General features: G+C 40.5%; 1 protein-coding gene across 11 annotated transcripts in view; it reads left to right on the top strand.

Moving 5' to 3' along the window:
• CADPS (calcium dependent secretion activator) overlaps positions 1–22,298 on the top strand; it is a 475,079-nt gene that overhangs the window by 410,452 nt on the left and 42,329 nt on the right. For all 11 annotated transcript variants that reach the window (XM_009445771.4, XM_054682049.2, XM_009445769.4 and 8 more), the window contains one exon: positions 17,250–17,282. In XM_009445771.4, coding sequence (XP_009444046.2) covers positions 17,250–17,282 — 33 coding nt within the window. The remainder of the gene's footprint in view (positions 1–17,249; positions 17,283–22,298) is intronic.

Here is a 22,298-nt window from a genome sequence, read left to right as displayed (position 1 = left end):
AATCTTCTGGACAAAATAGCAGCTGCGTTAGCCAGGAGGCAGGAAAGCAGGAGGCACTTCTGTGGATATTTTGGAGGTCACATAAACACGGTTTAGGGATTAAGTGAATGTTGGGGGGTGGAGACTTGACTGGAGAGGGCAAAGGTGGAAAGCCGGAGAACTATGATATACCGAAGAGCTCAGCTGAGCTAGGAGTCCTGAGAGTCCATGGAGTACAGTGAAAAAGACAGCACAGGGTAGTGAGACTGGGATGGTAACCCAGCTCTGCCCCTTACCAAGGAGCTGTGTGACCTGGAACAAGGTACCACATCTTGGCTTTTAATCTGCTTCAGTGTAATATGATGATGGTTATATTAGATGAATTCAGAAGTCTAAAATAACTATAAGAGCTACAGCTCCTATTCCTTAAACACTTGCTAAGTGCCTGGCACAAAGCTGTGTGCTTTAAATGTATTTTTCCTGCTGAATCCTCAGAACAATCCCATTCCAACAACACTCTTCTGCAGATGTTGAAACTAAGGCTTGGAAAGGTTAAGTTCCCCCCAGCTCACATGAATTCTTCCTTCACTAAACCCTGGGGCCCCTGCAGAGGAATAAAGATGTAGGAGTAGCCCAGGCCCCACCTCAAAGCAGACAGAACCTTATCAAGTTCTGTCTGAACTTTATATCAAGTCTTCTGAAGTCCCCTAGAATTCAGACATCCTCCTCCGATCAAATAAATCCATTTGAGGTGGTCACAACACAACATGGAAGCCACTCACAACAGGAAGAATAAAGCCTATCTTAGGGCTGTCAAGGGCCTGAAACCTACCGTATGTCCAGTCTTCTTTGTCTTAAGTTACTCTCATTCACCCTGTTTTCCTTTTGCCAGCATTTTGATTGTCTTGCCACCTGGAAATGAAACAAAACAGATATGTTTCTCCCCACTAGAATTTGCGAGACGTTTGTGTAAATCAGTAGCATTGACTGCTTTTGTGCAGAGCTCTTGATGCCCTGCCTTAGAACGAGAATACCACCTGGGTCTAAAGCCCAAACTGAATCAATGACATTCACTTCTGTTCACAGAACATTTTGGTTAAGAGGCAGTCTGAATTCTAGAGTGGGGTGAATATTCCTCAGAGTTTGTTAGTATTTTCTCTGATGGCATTTCACTCATGCTTTGGCTTCAGGGAATGTCCAGGGTAGGAGAGACGGCTTTTTACAGTGTGGGTTGATGATGAGTGATGCAGACAGAGGTTTTGGTTCACCCTCCAGAGGGTAACATCACCAGATTATTCACTGCCAAATACATGTAATTTTTAAGTCAATTGGCTTCTATATTTCAGAATGGAGGTGTCTGCCTCGGACAGAAGCACCAACTGTGGTAGTAGTAGCTGGCGTTTATTGAACACATACTATGTGCCAGGCACTGTGCTAAGTGTATGCATGCATTTTCTCATTTGATCCTCACAATCAGTCTATGCAACTGATTTAATTAGCATCCCCATTTTATAGATAAGTGATGTTGAGTGATTTGTCAAAGTCACATAGTTATTAAGACTCTACCCTAAATTGCTCCTTTATTATTACAAAAATGTTATTCCCCATATATACACAGAAATCTGTAGATGAAGTCAATTAGTGACTTTTCCAGAAACTATCCACTAGCTGATACTACTTCTAAGGGAAAGAGTCATCTATTTTTCATATATTACCAGCAAAAATAATTTATAAAGATTTTACTCACCAGCCAGCTATTTTACCGTAATACTGAAGTAATAGACATTCAAAATTCCCCACTTCCTTTGTGCTGTCCAGATAATCATTCATTTTACATTAGTCCTTCATTCTATACCTGTTTATGGAGTGCCTACTATGTGCTAGACACTGGGGGGGGTTAGCAATGGATAAGATGGACAATGCTGTTTATTGGACATTTGCATGAGGGAGATACATATTCTCAACAAGTAGTTTACAAGCATGGTGATTACTCAGAAAGAGAGAGTAGCTGGTGCAGTGTAACTATGGACCAAAGGGACCCAACCTCATCTGGGAGACCATTGAAGGAAATGACATTTGGGCTGAGACCTAAAGAATAAGTAGAGTTTTGCTTGGCAAAGGAGAGAACAAAGAGTATTCCAATATACAAAGACCTAGAGGTGAAAGGGAAGATCTAGTAAATTTTAGGAACTAGACGTTCCTTGTGAAAGGCCAGGCCAGAAGGAGAAAAATGACAGACATGGAGTTAAAGAGCAATCAGTGCAGGAGCCTGATCATGAAGGAGCTTGCCTATGGTACAGACTTTCAGCGTTTTCAGCAGGGAATTTAGCAAAATCAATTCAGCTGGAGAAGTTAAGCGAGGTCACAGAGAGACCAGCTCCCTGTTATAAGCCAGCTGGGTTTGTGGCCTTCTGATGCTGGAGCTGAGGGCCACCTTCCAATGGAAGCCACCATTTATTTTTTCTAATGTATCTTGTTCATATGGGCCAACCAAAAAACACTGCGCTTTAAAAAGTTAGAGAAGTCTAAAACACTGATCTGCTATATCTTCTATCAGTTTCTTTCATCAGCCACTCCCTAGTGTTTCAGAATTTGACATCCCCTTTGGGGTCTGTGACAGATCATTTTATTGCCTACTAGGACATCCTTATTTCCAGTTGATGCCATGAAAATGGAGTTAACAATTAACACACTTGCTGTCTGAAGCAACCCTTCAGAAGCTTTACAGAAGAGAAAAGATAAGTATCCAAAGTTAACTATTTCACTTAATATTGTGTAGTGAACAGCTGAATATCATTCAAAGCAAACATAAGACAGACACAGTATTTTCTCCAGACTGTGTGGTCTAAGTGACCAGGTCACAGAAATGCTAGCTACAAAAGAAATACCTAAAGAATATGGGTATTTCCCAGCACTTTGGGAGGCAGAGATGAGTGGATCACCTGAGGTCAGGAATTTGAGACCAGCCTGGCCAACATGGTGAAACTCCATCTCTACTAAAAATACAAAAATTAGCCAGGCATGGTGGCAGGTGCCTGTAATCCCAACTGCTTGAGAGGCTGAGCCAGGAGAATTGCTTGAACTCGGGAGGCGGAGGTTGTAGTGAGCTGAAATCGTGCCACTTCACTCCAGCCTGGGTGATAGAGCCAGACTCCGTCTCAAAAAAGAAAAAGAAAAAAGAAATACCTAATGAATAGGTACATGGCTTCAAACAGGAAATAGTTGTCATGAAATTAATTATAGATTCTATCCTGACCTCCAAATCACATGCAGTGGGAAGTTTATCGCCAGAAAGTTAGAGAGTGATTAAGATAAAGGTGTGACTGTGAAGCCCAGACTAACAGAAACATAGGCAGGCTATTGACCGTTTCTGAGCCTTGGTTTCTTCATCTATACAGTGGGAATGCTGATAGCTGCCTCAGAGAGCCACTGGGCTAATAAGAGATAAACAGTAGCCCTTTCATAACACCTGGTATATAGTAAGTAGGTGCTCCATAAATAGCCATTCTTAGCCTTACTGTCAAATTATTCAAAACTGTAAGAAAGTTTACATGACCCTGGTGCTTTTTAAAAATTTTTTTTTTAATTATACTTTAAGTTCTGGGATACATGTGCGGAACGTGCGGGTTTGTTACATAGGTATACATGTGCCATGGTGGTTTGCTGCACCCATCGACCTGTCATCTACATTAGGTATTTCTTCTAATGCTATCCCTCCCCCAGTCCCCCACCCTTCAACAGGCCCCAGTGTGTGATGTTTCCCTCCCTGTGTCCATGTGTTCTCATTGTTCAACTCCCACTTATGAGAAAACGCAGTGTTTGGTTTTCTGTTCTTGTGTTAGTTTGCTGAGAATGATGGATTCCAGCTTCATCCATGTCCCTGCAAAGGACATGAACTCATCCTTTTTTATGGCTGTGTAGTATTCTATGGTGTATATGTGCCACATTTTCTTTATCCACTCTATCATTGATGGACATTTGGGTTGGTTCCATTTTCTCACCAGTTCAGTCTTAGCATACCAATCATTTCTCCTGTAAGCAATCCAAACTATTACCCATGACAAGGTCAACCAAAACTCTTGTGACTTATATTTTAGCATATTCTTTCATGCAAAAATTTGATTCATCGAAGTCATTTTCCATTATGTTTAGTGTATTTTAGCATTTTGTGTTTTATTTTAATGCCAAAAGAATGTTTCATTTTTACATAGTCTCTAAAACACCTCTTTATTAATCAAAATGTTTGCTTAACTAGAATTGAATATCTCATTCTCCAAGCATATTTTGGTTTGAATCAGGTTTATTTCAGTGTGCACTGGGGTTTCTTATTTTTCCAGTTCTGCCACTTCCTAAAGTATAATCTTAGACAGATTGATTAATCTCTGACCTTAGTTGCCTAATCTGTAAAATGGGAACAATAAGACCTACATTATGTGGTGTGGGTAGAATTAAATGAGAAAATGGTGGATTGGAGTAAGTATTTGACACTTGTTAGATATTGTTATTATTGTAATTATTAGTGTAGTTCTATCACTGAGCACAAATGTTAGCATCAGCTACTCAATCAGCCACTGCTGTATGTAAATTGCTGAACTAAGAGTGGTAGAGATAGGTTTAAAAAAAAAAATCTTACTCTACTGTCTGGAAGTTAGTGTCTAGAGTGCATTCAATCAAAGGAACTTTCTAGACTTTCTGGTTCAATGTTTCCACTGATATGCTAGAGTCTGCTTGGCTCCTACCTGCTGGTGAGAGCCGATCTCCATTTCTCTTCCTATGTTCAAAGTTAGGGATGTCACATTGGTAGCCTAAAACTGACCACAGCAGGAGCATTTTACTGAAATTGGCAAACACTATCTTACTTATATTTCAGTATATTATTATATTGGGTTTTTTTTTTTTTAGACAGTGATAGATAAAGAGAAAGGGAAGAGAGAGAGTGTGAGCTTTTCAGAAACCAGCATACCACTGAGTATATCCCAAGTGCAGGATATGTACCACATGGGACCTCAGATGCTACTGGTGTTAGATGCTCCAAAAACTCATCATTAAACAAGACCAATCACATTGTGAGAGGGTTATTATTTTTCTAATTCTCTTTTCATCTTTATCCTTATGTCAAGAAGAAAGTTTCCATTTGGTGCTTGTTTGTCTTTCACACTTTTCTAAAAATCTCAAATTTTCATTTGTAACAGAGGACGGGGAGGCTTCAGGCTCAGGACCCTTAGCAGGCAACCATGTCTACCCAGAATTTACTACCATTATTTTAGTTATATTGTATTTATTTTCACCCTGGCTTTTTTCTTATTGAGAGTGATATTGCTTTTTCATTTATAGTAGAAATATGTTTCCCTTTATAATTAAGTATTTTTAAAGTGAGCTAGTTTAAGGAGGAATAATAAGTAACTATAATACAGGTGGTTCATGGGTTGCAGCCAAAATCAGGAAGGTGTATTGATGCTGGAAGTCTGGGAAGTACTGATACTTTCTAGCCACTCCATTTTGCAGTTGCGGAAACTGAGACCAGAGAAGGAAAATGACTTGCACAGCTAATTTAATAGAACTCAGACCTCTTAACTCATCCCTTGAGCCTTGCAAAAATCCTCCCTGGGATTGCTTGTTTTCTTCACTCTTTACCTGAGAAAATGAAAACAAAAAAGAGAGAGAGAGAGAAACCAAACCACTGTGTTACAAACCCAGGCTATGATAGATAAGTTGTCACTGGCAGCAGTGACATAATTTATACCTTCAAATTCAGGCTAAAGCAGCCTGCAGGAAAAGTCAAGGACACCAGAGGTCACAAGTGACCCCTTCGTGCAGAAGCATTACTATTCAGTAACAACAATATAGCCCTCACTTGCTCAGCACCAAAGCCATGTGGAAGCCAGGGACACAAGTAAGACATGGCCCTTGTCCTCTTCAAGCTTGCATTCTGTCACCCTTCTTAGTGTTGAGAGATGTTCAAAAGGCAAACAAAACACAAAAATGCCAGAAGGGGGCAGGGGCCCCCACTTAAAATCTGCAAAAATAAGCTTACATATCTGCTTGGAGATTTTACAAAATTAAAACTTTCCAATTTGCACTTCCAAGTTTCTCTTAAAATAAGATCATGTCACAAAAATCAACAAAATGGAAAAGCATACAATGTGGCCATTAGGAGGGCAAACCCTGGAGTCCAAGGGAACCGTGCTTCAAATACCAGCTCCATAATGTCACTAGTTGTGGATCTTTTAAAAAGTCGATTAACCTCTCTGAGCCTCAGTTTCCTCATCTGTAAGCAATGAGAATTTCACGCCCACCATTGTGAGGGTGAATTCCTTATAAATTGCTTAACCTTGTGCTAGGCAAAGAGTAAGCATGCAACCATTGTTAAGTATCAGCAGTGTTAAGAGGCTGGGTCTGAAGGAGCCCTTGAGCCTTGGAAAAATCCTCTCTGGGAATGAGGGATTGGGACAGAAATGAGGAATAGGAAAACTGGAAGGAAAAACAGGTCTACTTCAATCAGGCATCTGTTCAGAAGCCCCAGGGAGTTGGGGGTGGGGGGAGATAGAACATACACTTCCTGGATCTAGTCTCAGAGCACAGTACCCTGAACAACAGGAGATGAGAACAATTCTCATCGTTAATGAGGCTGCAGCTCCTAATCGGAGCATGGAATAGAATGCGTTTGCTTAATAGAGATCATTTCCTTGCCTCTTGCCCAACTCCCCAGCAGTGCCAGCAGCCCTTTGTTTAATAAAAGGTAGGGACTTTGAGGAGTATGGTGGGATGGGCTGTAGGAGGCATTACTACCCTCATTACTATGATAATAGTTTAATCACAATCAATATTTACGAACATGCACAGAAGCCGTACAATCAACCAGTAGCCCTGCAACTCAGTTTTCATGTTCTTGCCTAAGGATGCGTTGCAGGAAAGCCTCCGCTCTCTCCCACTTTCCCATGGCCCCCTGTGAAGCTCTGCAGTGGTTCACAGAGGTCATTTCAGAATATTATCCTTGATGGTTACAGTTTTATATATGAGGTCTTATTTGCGGTCAGTGAATATTATAATACATTTTGTTGTTCAAAATACTTCCACAGTCATGGTAGGACTTTTCCCTTCAAACTTTGTTAAATTGTCTTGTGAAAAGGCAGTGTAGGGACAACCTGATATAGTACAGAATCCTTTGAAGTCAGGCCCACCCATTAGGGTTCAAATCCTAGCTCTGCTACTTCTTGACTATGTGCCCTGAGGACAGCAACTTAACCTCTCTGAGCCCAGTTTCCTCATTCATAAAGGAAGAAGACAAGTCCTTAGAAGACGTGAATAAGATACTGTAAATTAGGTGTTCAATCATTGGTAAATGCATCCTGATTTTATATATGACTATCAGTTATTAAATATTTCTGTATTGTTCATGAGAAATCTGAGTAGTTCATTGCTTTTCCCAAGGTCACATAGACACTAATTGAGAAAGTAGGAGTAAGAGTCAAGACTTGGTCAGTATTCTCTTTTCCATTATCTGAAATGGTTCCATTTATAGGCAACTTAGAGAAACCTTATTTTTTAAACATCTCAAACTTTAACTCTTTTCTTTCAAATGGGAATCAAATTTTGAAAGCCAGTGATCATTTTTCAAGCAATGGACATCTGGTGAGCTACTTATGAGAAATTTTTGGTGTCACGGTTCCCACCTCTGTAAAAATGGCATTTACAAACTCTGGCCCTCTTATAAAAGGAAGCAACGGACAATGGCCTCATGATGTATGTGCGTCCATGTAGCATTTGACCCAGTGCTCACATGGAAATAGTGCCTCCCAACTGGCCCAGCACAGTACTGACGTTCAGTAAGCAAAGAAGACATTTCAGGCCCTCTGGTGACAGAGCCCTGGGAATCCATCATGCTGTCTATGATTCCAGATATACTTCAAGGGTTGTGTTTTTCTCCAGTCCTCAGAAAGTATTGGAAGGGGCTTTCACCGTAATTGTCACTTGGCCCCAGGCAGAAGCCACTGAGGTTTGCTCAACTGCTCACCCGCACACGCAGTCCCAGTACATCCGCCCACTCACACATTCTGTCTCACCCAAGCAGTCAGTCCCTCAGTTGGCACTTAAAATTTATTCATCTTCCCAAGATGCACTTAGAGCATCCAGATTATGTATTGAGTGTTGGTTCTGTTAGGTTTTGGTTTTGCCTTTATAGAGGACATACCTCTAAACCATGATTTCATCAACCAAACACCTTGAGAAAGTCACCCTGAGAAAGATATATTCTTTCTGCAAAATCCCTTTCTCCACTAGAATTGAAAATTGAAAATTCTATCACTTTTGTTCCTTTTTTCAATAATTTTTAATGAAAGCCATATCGGCACATGGTTAAAAAAAATGAAACAGTACAGAAACATTCATAATTTTTTTTAAAAAAACACAGCTCTCTGTCCTAGTCCTTTCTGTTCTCAATCCTTTCCTTCAAAATGAAACTTTTTAACAATTTTTTAACCCCTGGAGTGCTAAGTACTATTATTATATTGTTTTTTATTAATATTATTTAGAGATAGGGTCTCACTCTGTCTCCCAGGCTGGAGTGCAGTGGCATGATCACAGCTCACCGCAGCATCGAACTCCTGGGTTCAAGTGATCCTCCTGCCTCAGCCTCCTGAGTAGCTGGGAATATAGGTGCACACAACCACGCCTGACTAATTTTTTGTTTGTTTGTTTGTTTGTTTGTTTGTTTGTTTTTGTAGAAACTGAGGTCTCCCTATGTTGCCCAGGCTGGTCTTGAACTCCTGGTTTCAAGCAATCCTCCTGCCTCAGCCTCCCTGAGTGCTAGGTTTATAAGCACGAACCACTGGACCCAGCCTTTGTTGTCATTTCTTGATTGGTCAATCTTAGTGATTATTTGACTCCCTACTGTAATAGATAGAGCTTCAGCTCACTTTACATCATCCACTTCTCCTCCACTCTCCTTCTGTTACAGTTATTACAGTATTGTTCTTCCTGTCTTGGTACCATTATAACTTTAAGCTGTACCCATCCACCTTTATTTCCTGTTTCACCCACAAAATGAGGCTATGACACCCATATCTTTTTTCTTCTCCTGCTTCCTCCTCCAATTAATTTCATTTTCTAACATAGGAATTCTTAATTCATATCACTTAAAAATGTAATAACCTATATTTATGAATGTCCCTTGAGTCTAGACCAGCACTGTCCAATAGAACTGTCTAAAATGATGGCAGTATTCCGTATCTGAGCTGTCCAAAATAGTCACTAGCCTTATGTAGCTCTCAAGTACTCTCAACTGTGACTAGTGCAACTAAAAAGTTGAATGTTACTTGTATTTTCTTTTAATTTATTTAAATTTAAAGAGCCACATGTGTAGGGTCAGACCAACCTTAATATACAAGTGCAATTCACTAAAACAACCTGACTTTCCAGCAGAAATGACAATGATTTCTGGCACATAGTTCTTACTATGCCCAGGGACTGTTCTAAGAATTCAGTTAATAACTCAACAACCTTATGAACAATACTATTATCCTCATTTTACAGATGAGGAAAATGAGGCATAGAAAGGTTAAGTAACTTGTCAAGTAAGTGGCAGAGCTATTGAAAGTAATGGCAAAAACCCTGACTACTTTTGCACCAACCTAATGGAATGTGGCCCCATGCAATCCAGCTTGAGTCTATGCTCTTAACCACTTTCCTATGAATAGGCTGGGCTGGGGCTGAATGTCTCATAACTTGGTGTCTCTCCATGTGGCTTTTTTCTTTCCAAATGGGATCTCATCCTCCTGGGCTTCTCCATGTGGCTTGGGTTTCTTGCAGCATGGTATTCTCAGGGTAGTTACACTTACATGGCAGCTGGCTTTCAAGATTGAGGAAGCAGAAGCTGCCAGACCTCTTCAAGACTAGGCTCAGAATTGGCACGGCACCACCTCCATTATATTCTCTTGGTCAAAGCAGTTGCAGACCAGCCCAGACTCCAGGCAGATGGAGGAATAGACTCCATTTCTCAGTGAGGGAAGAGCATGGACCTACAGGAAGCAAAAGAATTGATGGCAAACCTCTTTGGAAACAAACGATCACAATGTGAACTGGACTTCAGGTCTACATTCCAATGCAGAGAACGCCACAGAGCTGTAGTGGTCTCCAGGGATCTCTTTTTATGAGGTTAGGCCTGATAAGCCAGCGAGAAATAGAATCAGAGAGGTCTACAGCACACCTGGAACATGGCCAGTAAAGAGGAGCAGAAGTAGAATGGTCAGGCCTCTTGCTGCAGGATAAGTCACACGCTCTTACCTGAAGAATTCTAACCTTGAAACAGAGGCAGCACACCCAAGTTTCAGATATGTAAGGTTTAATGACCCCAACCACGAAAGGAAAATAGCCCAGCCAGTGCACTGGAACCTGACCAATCAAATCAGCCCCTTGGGAGGTGGAGGGAAAAGGAGTATAAAAATAATAGCCAACACTAATTAAACACATACTATGGGCCAGGCTCTATGCAAAGTTGTTTACATGTATTAGCTCCTTTAGCCCTTTACCTGAAGTAAATGAATTAATACAGGGAAAATGCTTAGAATAGTATCCCACCTGTGGTAAGCACTTAACAAACTCATCTTTTTAAAAATTAATAATCCACACAACCACCCTATAAGGAGGAACTATTGTTGTTATTATCATTATCTCTATTTTCCAAAAAGTAAGCTGATGCTAAGAAAGGTTATTTACCTGGCCCACTGTTAGTGGGTGATGAAACCAGATGCCAGATCAAGCATCTGTCTCCTGATCCCAAGCACTTACCTTGTGTACTGCACTAATTAGGGTGTACCAAAACAAGAGATCCTTTAAGCTCTTATAGCATCACCAAATACCAGTTCCTTTTGAACTGATCGTGCCTAGTGGTACTTTCTTAGTTGTCCTATAAGAGTGCTACAGCTCAAACACCTACTGTAAGAAAGTGCTAGAAACCTCTAACCTCTGCCCTGGGTACTGAGTAAAGAGTGCCATTCTCTAAAGTTCATTCATTCAATATATTTTTATTGAGCCACTACTATATACCAGGTAGTGTAGACACTAAGGAGAGAGAGCACCTATATTCTAGATATGAGGCTGGTGAGAGATGAAAAATCAAACCAACAGGAGACGAAATGATTTTAGGCATGGCACTGAGTAACATTTTTACATACTGAATTGCCTTGACACAGAAAAAAACTACATTTCTAAATTGCTTGGGTTAGGGAAGTGGAAAAGGGAGCAAAACAGCATCATTAACCTTGCAGCAGAAATTTCAAAGGCCAAACATTGAAGTAAATTTTGCTAGCCCTTTGACATGGTGGTGTGGTCTGCAGTATCTAGGCAAAGGACAAAAAAAATTAACTCAGAGCTCTTGTGAAGTCAAACAGGCGGGGGTGGAGTCAGCTCATGGAGAGAATAAATGATTTCCTTGATTGTTTTTTTCCTTTTTTTTTTTTTTTTTGAGAGATCATGGGGCGCCCGGGCAGTCACTAATGCGGTGGTATCTGTTCAGACTTCTTTCTTCTTCCATCTTTGAGTCTTACCCACCAGATTTCTGTTTGCAAAAAGGGCCTAATCCACTTTTTTTTTTTGTCTGTGCATTGATTTAATAGTATCAAACCCTGAGGTCCTCGTGGTCTGCACCTGGGTTGCTTTTTCCCCTAATGAAGCAAGAGAAGTGGTTTAAGCCCCTGCCGCGCTCCCTATCAAAGCTGCACAATGATTAACTCAGGTCCCCTTTTTAGGGCCAGGCAGAAGAAAATCCCTTAGTCATCAGCATTGTGAAAATCCCAGAATGGTGAGTGCTCAATGAAAAGATTACCTTGGGCACCTGAAAAATAATGGAAGAGCTCAATAGAGAAACCATTAAGCCTGTCTACACTGGCTAAGTGAGGTGGAGGGTCGAGGTAATTAGCTGGGACATTCAAGCCAGAGAAAGTATTTTGGACCTTCTGCACTGACTCAAATGTATTCAAGTCCCTCATACATTTTTTTTTTTTGAGAAGCCATTTAAGGTTACAAGAAAAAATTAAGACTTAAATATAACTAATTAATAAAAGTGGTTTCATAGTTTTTTTAAAAAAAGAAACTAAATAATAGGATGATAGGCAGCTTAGGGAATGGGAGGTCCAAAGCTGTAACTTATTAGTCATGTGCCTTCAAGCCAAGTTGCTTATCTCTTTTAGCCTTGGTTTCTTCAACTGTAAAATGGGAATATTAATAGGATCCCCCTCAAAAGGTTGTTGAGGCAGAAATCATGGAGCAAGCACATTCATCCTACAGCTCCTACTGTGGTGCCTGTACATAGTAAATGTTCTTTGTTTCAGGCACAGGAAAACATGAACAATTGCTCACTGACAGCGGCTCTTCCCAATTTTATCCTTAGCCTCCGTCAGCCTCTCTGGATTTGTGTCTCTTTTTCTAAGCTTTTTCCAGAACTGGCTCTATCTGGAGAGTCGGGGACAAGAGGGTTCATGAATGCTGCTAGAGAAAAGATATGGGTTGTCCTACCAGAGGGGATAGTCAGAAAGCAGGGAGTCCCAGGAGATGAAGTTCTGCTGAAGTCACAGTTCTTGCCTCCCTTTGAGGGCAGTTAAGAACTTGCTCAGGAGGTATGCCAGACCGGGTATCTGGGGCAAGCCCTACCCCCTCCCCTTTGTCTCCTGTGCCCTAGGGTACATGGCTATGGCTTGGTCCTGGAGAGTAATAGATTGTGTTGTTGATTATAACCCAGGACACTGGCCTGGGGAACTGCCCTCTCACTTATGCCCACCCTCAGTCATACTTAGCAAAGAGAACAGGTCTTTGCTGTCAGCCTCAACATTTAGAGGGTGAGTTCTCAGTGCATAGGGTGTCACAGAATTGGCAGAAAGTATGCCAGACTGAGAATCAGCTCAGATACCTGTTGGTAACCTGGGGAGATTCCAGAATCTTTTTTATAGCAAGAAATTGCCCGTGGGCCAGAGGTGGGTAGTGAAACTGACTATCACCACCAGGCTGAGGAGCATGTGCTTTGTCTACACCGGTAAGCCAGTATTACCAGTAATGATGATAAGCACAGCTACATTTAGTTGAACCCTTTGAGTAGCGTTATTACTGTCCCATTTACAAAGGAAGCTCAGAGAAGTTAAGTAATGGCTAGTCACCAAGCTAAAAAATGGCAAAGCCAGAGTTTTAACCTAGCTAATCCTGAACCCATTCTGTAAGCCACTTCTCTAGATTTAAAGTTAAAAAAGAAAAGAAAATTACACACACACACACACACACACACACACTCTTAACAACCATTGATGGAAAAAAATACACAAAGACAAAAAGCTACTATATTATATAGTGCTTTTAAAGAAATTTGCGTTTTGTTCATCAAAACAATATCTTATTATAATGTAAAATAGCCTTGTGTAGATGGTAAGGGCTGTTGGTTATTTGATCTAGATACAGTGCCTGGTGCATGCTTGGATTTTCTGGCAATAATTCCAAAACTCTAGTGGGTTGGGAGGATCTGATCATTCCCTTCTACCTAGAGTATAGCTGGCAAAAAGACATATTCCTATGGATATGGATATGGATAACTTAAGAAAAGGTGATCCTTAAAAAGGGAGCACTGCTGACATTGTACATGAAAAGATTCTCATCCTGGTTCTGTCAATTTCTCCGCTCTGCTACATTTATCTACTGTAAAGAATGTAACTGGTGACAACTTCCTACCTCTAAGGGGACTTGAATCAGAGAATGAAAAGCAGCCCTAGAGATAAACTCTCATGTAGGTAAAGAAACAAATCCAAAGAAAAGAAAAGAAAAACACGTCCAGAGCCTTCTACCTAGCCTCTGTTTGAGCTTCTCCAGTGAGGTGGAGGTCTCTAACACCAGAAATGGCCAGTTCCTGGCTGGAGTGTGATAGCTGTTTAGACCTTTTTCTAGGGCCCTGTAATTTTACACATTCATTCTGATTCTATGCTCTGGAGCCATTGTGAACAAATTCAATCCTTCTGCACTGAAGCTCCTTAATTAACTACATGAATATTATGGTTTTCTTTGCAATTAGCCCATCTTTTTCTAGGCAAGATGCCTTTTCTTTCACTTTCCTTATAGAATATACTGCCAGAATCCCCCTTTTCCTCATCATCAATGTCCTTCTTAAAGTTCAATATCCAGCGGCCGGGCCTGGTGGCTCACGCCTGTAATCCCAGCACTTTGGGAGGCCGAGGCAGGCAGATCACCTGAGGTCACAAGTTTGAGACCAGCCTGGTCAACATGGTGAAACCCCATCTCTACTAAAAATACAAAAATTAGCTGGGTGTGGTGGTGGGTGCCTGTAATCCCAGCTACTCAGGAGGCTGAGGCAGTAGAATTGCTTCAACTCGGGAGGCAGAGGTTGCAGTGGGCCGAGATCGCGCCACTGCACTCCAGCCTGGGTGACAGAGTGAGACTCCATACCACCCCCCCAAAAAAGTTCAATATCCCGAACCAAAAATGATACACACATGTCTCTAAATAATAATAGACCACAATTTACCCTGGGTTATTTTTTCCTGTTATTATGGGATGGGAGGAGGATCAATAAGACTAAGTGCAAGTCATCATTTATTAAATAAAAGAACAATCCTAACAAACCGAGGGCTGGTGCATGAGGGAGAGTGGATGATTTTCATTTGTGACAGAAACTTGCCTCATCTTCCCAAACTGCCTGTAAAGGAATAGAATTTGGTGTCATTCTCCAGATTGTAACTGCATGTTAGTAGTAAATGGTAAATGGTGTGTTTAAAAGTTGGTCATTTCAGCTGTAACAAAACCCCTACCAACTGCTAAGCATCAACATCACAGAGTACAGGAGGCAATTTCTAGCTGAGAAGAATTGTTTTGCTATCACCTGCTCTGACCACTGATGCTTGAATTCCTCATACTTTTCTACCAGTATTGAGGAGATCAAGAGTTCCAAGGGAGAAAGTTGGGCTCAGATGACCACATAGGAGTCTTGGCTTCTCTGCCTCCTGTCTGTGATCATGAGCAAATAAATTCCTTAAATTCTATGGGTTTTACATTCTTGATTGTAAACGGATCTGATTGAATCACCCCCTTTTTGCAGGGTGGCTTAAAGAAGAAACTGTTTGTGGAAGTGTTTTGCAAATGAAAAATATCACAGAAATGTTAGATAATAGTATACATGGGGGAGACATGAAAAAAAAGGCAAGCCACCTTCTTTCCTGAACTAAGTTCTAGCATAGCAATGGAGAGGAAAGATTTGGGGTTTAGAATCTTTTAGTAGAAATGATAATTGTGCAAAATCTGGAGAGCCTGCCTCAAATCCCTTTAAGGACTAAGAGTATTCTCCTTTACCCACCAGCCTCTGCAGGCAGTCAGCTTTCTATACAACTATGTTGGTTTTCAGACTGATCAGTGAAGTGGCTCCTTGATCCAATCTTGCCTCTGCTTACTTCTCAATCATCCTGAGGCCAGAACTGGTCATTAGCTTTCTCTCATTGCTTCCCTCTATAAATTTTCCCTGAGTTTCCTTTCTAAGCTGGTACCAGGTGAATCAATGAGGAGACAGCCATGAGCAAGACCAAGATAGCCTTTGCTCTCATGACATTATATGGGAGGTAGACATTGCGCAAAAAAAAAATTTCGGCTGAATTGCAATCAATGCTGCAAGAACAAGTGTAAGGTTCTAAGAGAATCTGTAACAGGAGACTCCAGGAATCGTCTTGGGGGCTGGCAATGATTCAAGCAGATAGAATGCATTGCCCTCTCGATAATTACCTAATTGATGTGTGTTCCTTGCTTTAAAGTTTACAAAGCACTTTCTCATGTGTTTTCTCATTTCACCAAGCTTTCAGCCCTGCAAAGTACACAGTATTGTCACCTTGGTCTAGAAATCTGGAAACCAAGGCTAAGGAACTTGGCATGACTTCCCCAGGGTCAACGAATTCTGGCACTGAAAGAACTTTTGACTCTATATTCTGGGCTCTTTCCACCCCACCCTATTGGTTCATTGGCTGTTTTCTCTTGAGAGCTGACATTTTGGAAACTAGCATTGAGAAAAGAGCAACAGAGGAAATCACTCCCCTGGGTACTTTTCTGGGAGACATTTGGGTGAAGCTTGATTCCTAATATTGATCTCAGCCAAATTGCAGGAGGAAGCCTGGCTGAGATGTGAAAAGACATCCTAACTGCTTTTTGTGCGTTGCAGTCTTTGTAGTTCCCAGTAAAATCAGGAAACCCTCTCTGACCCCAAATGTAGCTCCTTAGTCTTAATTGTGCCTAGAGAAACATGTGTGACCTGAGTCAAAATGAAACACACAGAATATTAAACATACTCCCATAGGCTTTATTTCTCAAACCCAGCTGTTCATTGACTTTTCACAGTACTCAGAACTCACCCACATTTGCTTATGAATTCATCGTCTTAGCTGCCATTTGTTCTGTATTTACATCCTGGGGCTAAGTGTGAATTCACCCTTATCAACCTGTGGAAATAAGCACTATTACTAATGATAACTCCATTTTGCAGATGAGGTAACAGAGGCTCAGAGAGATGAAGCAACTTGCCCAAGGTCACACAGCTTGTAAGTGGTAGAGTTGGGATTCTAACTGAGGTCTGACTCCAAACTTCATGCTCTCAAACATAACACTCTAGCACACTACCATACTCCCTCCCCACAAGACTAAAAATTTTATAACCACTTCCTGCACTTCCCATCTGGAATTTTTAGCACATAAAAGCAGGAGACATAACAGCAGCCTTTGGGCAGTTTTGAAAAGGTTCTCCTCCCCCTACCCACAGACACCATCTCCCTCTGGGTTGAGGATGTCCATCTTCCTCTTAAAAACCTGAGTTAATGAAAGCTGAGAACTGAGGTATTCAGTTATTTAGTTAGGACAACCTGCAGCCAAATTACACAAAGACCCAAGGTACGAGAAGTAACAGCAATCTTAGTTGCTTCTCTAGACTGGTAAGCCCCAGACTAATCCATTTGGGTTTAGCTAGTCACTTTTCTTTTTTTCAAAGAGAAGGAGGAAAATGTAAAGCTCCCGCTCCAGCAACAGAATCTGAATCAGTAAATTTGCGTGTGCATTCTCTCTTTCTGCAAAGCAGTGGCTATGGCTTGAAAAAATAGCAAACAGATTTTATTTTCTAGTACCTTTTTGTTTTTCCTGGTCAGCTCCATGTGCCAGCATGTTGTTTTGATTCTGATGGGGATACAGCATTGAGCAGTGAACAATTAAACATAAACACCAGCCTCACTTCCATCCTCTTCTTTCCTCTTTAGGTGAAGGCAGCTTCCAAATATGTGGATGTACCTGTGAGTATTTGAAAATTGTTTCTCGTGGGGTTTTTTTGTTTTTTTTTTTTTTCATTTTTACTTTTTGTTTTCATGAGAATTTTGATAGTGCTACTCATATTAATTGCTGCTAGCTAAACTGTGTGTTCCTGACTTGGATCATCAGAAAGAAGCCAAGAATATTTTGTAGTAGAATTTTTTTTTCAGATAAGAAGACGGTATGGTTTCTTTCATCAGGAAGAAAGGTCCTGTTTGAGGGTAAACCCACTTCACTTTCACTTTCATTTTCATTGGTTCCTCTGTTGTTTCATTCTGTTTTCATCATGTTCACCAACCCTCCTGTGTGCACACCTTCAGAGGAAAGCCATGAAGCTAGAAACTTGCACAAGGGTGACAGTATTTTTTGTTAGGTTGATGAAAAAGTTAATTGTGGTTTTGCAATTAAAAATGTGGAAAACATAATTTCTTTGCACCAACCTAATAAAAAAAAACAAATAAATTCTAAATTTGTTCATTTTGGGGTCAATTCTGCAATTGTTTTAAGGAAACCTCACAAAACTGCTTATAATTTAGTGCAGGCCTCATTAATGAAGAGAGCTCTCAAAGTTCACAGATAAAGCACTCGAAGTTGCCCAAAATTTACATTTAAATTGAGGTTAAGTACAACACATGAATGCTAAAGTGTAGGATTACCTGTGATAAATCAGGATACATTTATGGACAGACTTTGCCCTGCCTATTAGCAAAATAAAATTGGAGAGATTTTAATATATTCCAGTAAAGTGAAAAAGAAAATGATTTTGTTTCTCCATTTCTAACAAAAGAGGTGTGAGTCTATTATAAAATATTAAATTTAGAGAGCTTATCTCAACAGCCACCAAGGGTCTTGTACTAAGCATTTCTCATTCTGAACGTGGTTAAGTACCCCCCTTGTTCAAATACTTATTTGTTAAAATTTGTTTTTTTCTAAAAGGATTTGTATTAACATTTAAATTCATTTCCCCAGGAAGCTAAGTGTGTAATGGTTTATTGGCTTATTTCTCAAAGGAAGACAAAATAGAAAATTGGAGTGAATTTAGCATTAGCATATATTGTGTTTGTTTAAAGAAAGAATGTACAATCAATAATTATGCTTTGAATTTATATGATACTTCCTATCAACAAACCTCAGACTCCTTCAGGTAGACAGTTCTTATAATGGAGAATAGAAAAAGCTCACATAACTGCAGCAGGGAGAGAAGTTAAGTAATTTACTTTCTCAAGGCTCCAAAGTATAAACTTCCCCTTCGTGGGGAGCTAACTACTCAAATTTTCTGGCCCTGTTTCTCCATCTTTAAAATGGAGATGACGATAATACCTAAGTCATGGGTTTGCTGTGCAAATTAAATGACACAACATACATAGAACATCCAGCACCATACCTGGCACTTATTAGGAATTTCAGTCCAGGAGAAGGACACACGTGGTGGTGGTAGTGTGATGTCCACACTCTATTGCATATAGATGGATGGGGGATGAATTTGCAGACATCAGCGTTGGGCTCCACTGGTCTTCAACAGTGATAGAAATTGAAATTCTCGGCTTTCGACCCAAAGATTTGGTAGCTGTGGTCTATTCTCTGTAGGATCCAGAGCAGAGGGGGTATCTCAGCCAGGTTTGAACAGGTAGCCTGTAGACAAGGCCCAAACACCTAGAGAAACTTGATCCAGCCATTGGTACTAACATCAGGTTATGTTAGATTGAACCACATGAAATTGGCCTATTGGTGAGGTCAAAGAAGTCAAATATCAGCCATTTCATATGATTCGATCTAATAATTCCTGCAAGCTAGGTTCAGATTTATTATAAAGATGGGAGGGCAGTAAATGGACTCTATATCAAAATGCAGGGTGCCCTGATCTGTACTCATTAAGTGTTTATGGATTAATTATGCTAAATTAGAAGACTCGTTAGGTGGATTAGTCCATTTTCATGCTACTATGAAGACATACCAGAGACTGGATAATTTATAAAGGAAAGAGGTTTAATTCACTCACAGTTCGGCATGGCTGGGGAGGCCTCAGGAAACTTACAATCATGGCGGAAGGGGAAGCAAACACGTCCTTCTTCACAAGACAGCAGAGGTAAGAAGAATGAGTGAAAGGGAAAAAGCCCCTCATAAAACCATGAGATCTCCTGAGAACTCACTCAGTATCACAAGAACAGCCTGGAGGTAACCACCCCCATGATTCAATTACCTCCTACTGGGTCCCTCCCATGATACTTGGGGATTGTGGGAACTATAATTCAAGATGAGATTTGGGTGGGGACACAGCCAAACCATATATCATTAGGCTATGAGGAAACAAATTGAATTAGTAGAGTTTTCACACTCTGGAGGGCAGAAGAAGTTGATGCAGCATGTTCCAAAATGTGGTACATTTACCACTGATTATACAAAATATAATAACTACTATTACTGCTACTACAACCAAGCTTTATAAAGTACTCACTAAAACAGTTTACATTTTATCTTCACAATAACCTCACTTTAAATAGGAGGAAACTAAGGCACAGAGAAGTTAATTTGCTCAGGATCCCACATTGGGTTAGTAGAAGAGCTGAGATTTAAGCCAATGCCCTTATAAATTCTGCCATACTGCAAGATAATTCCAGTTAGTGCATAAACAAACACCTTGATTTGGATAGTGGTAATTATTTTAGTGCATATTAGAAAAAGTATTTTTTTTACCAGCTATTAATGACTTAGGACAAAGCTAAACTTTAAGTTGATTAACATATGCTTTAATAGCTAATAATATTATAATAAACCTTTTAGTAAATAAATAACAATTTTATAGAAAACAATAGTACATAATACACGTATATTCTATATGTACATTGTTTATATATGGTAGATAATAGTAATCATTTGCTTCTGAAATCAATCTTAGGAGGGGGTTAATATTATCATTCTGTTTTATAGCTGAGGAAACTGAGGCACAAAGAGGTTAATTAGCATGCCCAAGGTCACCTGGTGAATAAGCAGAGTGTGACTATCAGGTGCTGTCAGTTGGACCATAAAGCCTGCACTTCCAGGGGTGTGGTAGAGTAGCTAGCACTGGTTCCCAAGGTCAATTATGTGCGTCTCTCTCCAACTCCGCCTTCAATGAGAGCACATTGGTAGCTCAAAATTAGCCTTGATGGGAGTATTTACACCATGCAAATTGGTAAACAATACAAATCAGGGTGTTTTGTTTTGTTTTGTTGTTGGTTTTGAAGAGTCAGTTTATGCCGGGCGAAGCAGCTCTCGCCTATAATACCAGCACTTTGGGAGGCCAAGGTGGGTGGATCACCTGAGTTCAGGAGTTCAAGACCAGCCTGGCCAACATAGTGAAACTCCGCCTCTACTAAAAATACAAAATATTAGCTGGGTGTGGCGGCATGTGCCTGTAATCCCAGCTACCTCCTCCAGAGAGGCTGAGGCAGGAGACTCACTTGAACCTGGGAGGCAGAGATTGCAGTGAGCCGAGATTGTGCCATTATACTCCAGCCTGGGCAACAAGAGCGAAACTCCATCTCAAAAAAAAAAAAAAAAGAGTCAGTTTACCAGCATACCACTAACTATTACCTATTAAGTCAGCAGTCCCCAAACTAGAATGTACAGCAGCAATACTTGGCCAAAAAAAAAAATTTCTGGTTTGTTTTTGGTTTTTATTAATTAATATATTCAGCTTTTATTATTATTTTTTAATGGGCACATAATTGTTTTTGTTTTATTAATACAGAGTCCCAGGCCCTCACCTCCAGAGATTCTGATTCAGTCATTCTGGGGTGGAGCCTGGATATTGCTTTCCATTAAGTTCTTCACATAATTCTGATAAGTAGTACAAGTTGGGAAACCAATGGACTAAATCAGTGATTCTTGACCTTGGCTACATATTGGAAACTAGGGAGCTTTTGCAAGCATTAATGCCCAAGTCGCTTGCCAGACAAAATTGAAACAGCATCTTTGGGGTTCAGGGCCCAGACATCAGTATTTTTAAAGCTCCCCAGGTCCTTCAGATTTGCAGCCAGGCTTAAGAACCATCAGATAAAATCATTTCTCAACTCATTTCTACCTCTGAAGCCTCTGAGCTCACCTGTGTTTCCCTGTGAGGTTTTTGTTAGAACATTTAATGGTTTAGTTCCATGTGGGCACTAGCGGTTAGTCACCTTTGAGATTTGTCTCTTAACTATCCACACTACTGGAGGGAAGTTCTAGTGCCAGTCACCTAAAACATTACATGATCCCCAAAGCATATGTCTTTGTTTTAGATGTAGTTTTTGACCCGTTGGTATATGTAGGAGATTTGCATTCATAAGTAGGGCTGACTTAGGATGCTGGAAGTTTGAGCTCATTTTTCTCAAGCTCAGAAGTATTCCGGTAGGGGCAAGTTCAGATTAAAATGTTCTTCTTTTTCTGAGCCACAGGGTAGCTTCTTCACAAATTATGTCTTCCACACATGGATGCAGTTAACTATACAGATATTTGTTTAAGTGTTTTCTAAAATCTATGTCATATTCAATCAGTCTGTCCAAGCCACATTTAAAATACACAATGTCATTATGAGATATTAAAAAACATCTAAAAGTTTGTCCCAGTGTGTGCGGGTAGCACAATGATATAAAAGCAGAATTTAATAGTATCAGCTGTCTGGTCAAGTATATTTTCCAGCTATAACTAAGGGTTAGCTTGTTTGTGAACAGTTTTTCTTTTAATTGTTTTGATTGGAAATCTACTTGAAATGCATTACACATCCTTCTTGCCTTTTTAAACAGGGTACTGACTATAATCTTTTCTCAATGACTCAGGATCACCATTGTGACCGTGTCTTTCCCCAGTGGCTGCATAGTGACCCACTCCCCCCCAGGGCCTCCCGAGATATAGGGGAGGCTTGCCCCTGCCCTCGATAGTCCCAAACCCCAGCGGTTGGTGAGTCTGCGTGTCTGGTGTTGCAGTTGGGCAGCCTCCTCCCTCACCGTCAGGCATAAGGAAAAATGATGGCTCTCTCTTAT

This window comes from Pan troglodytes, chromosome 2 (genome assembly GCF_028858775.2).
Source record: "Pan troglodytes isolate AG18354 chromosome 2, NHGRI_mPanTro3-v2.0_pri, whole genome shotgun sequence".
Lineage (NCBI taxonomy): Eukaryota > Metazoa > Chordata > Mammalia > Primates > Hominidae > Pan > Pan troglodytes.
The sequence above is the reverse complement of the archived record's forward strand: the minus strand, read 5'-3'. Positions and strand labels throughout refer to the sequence as shown.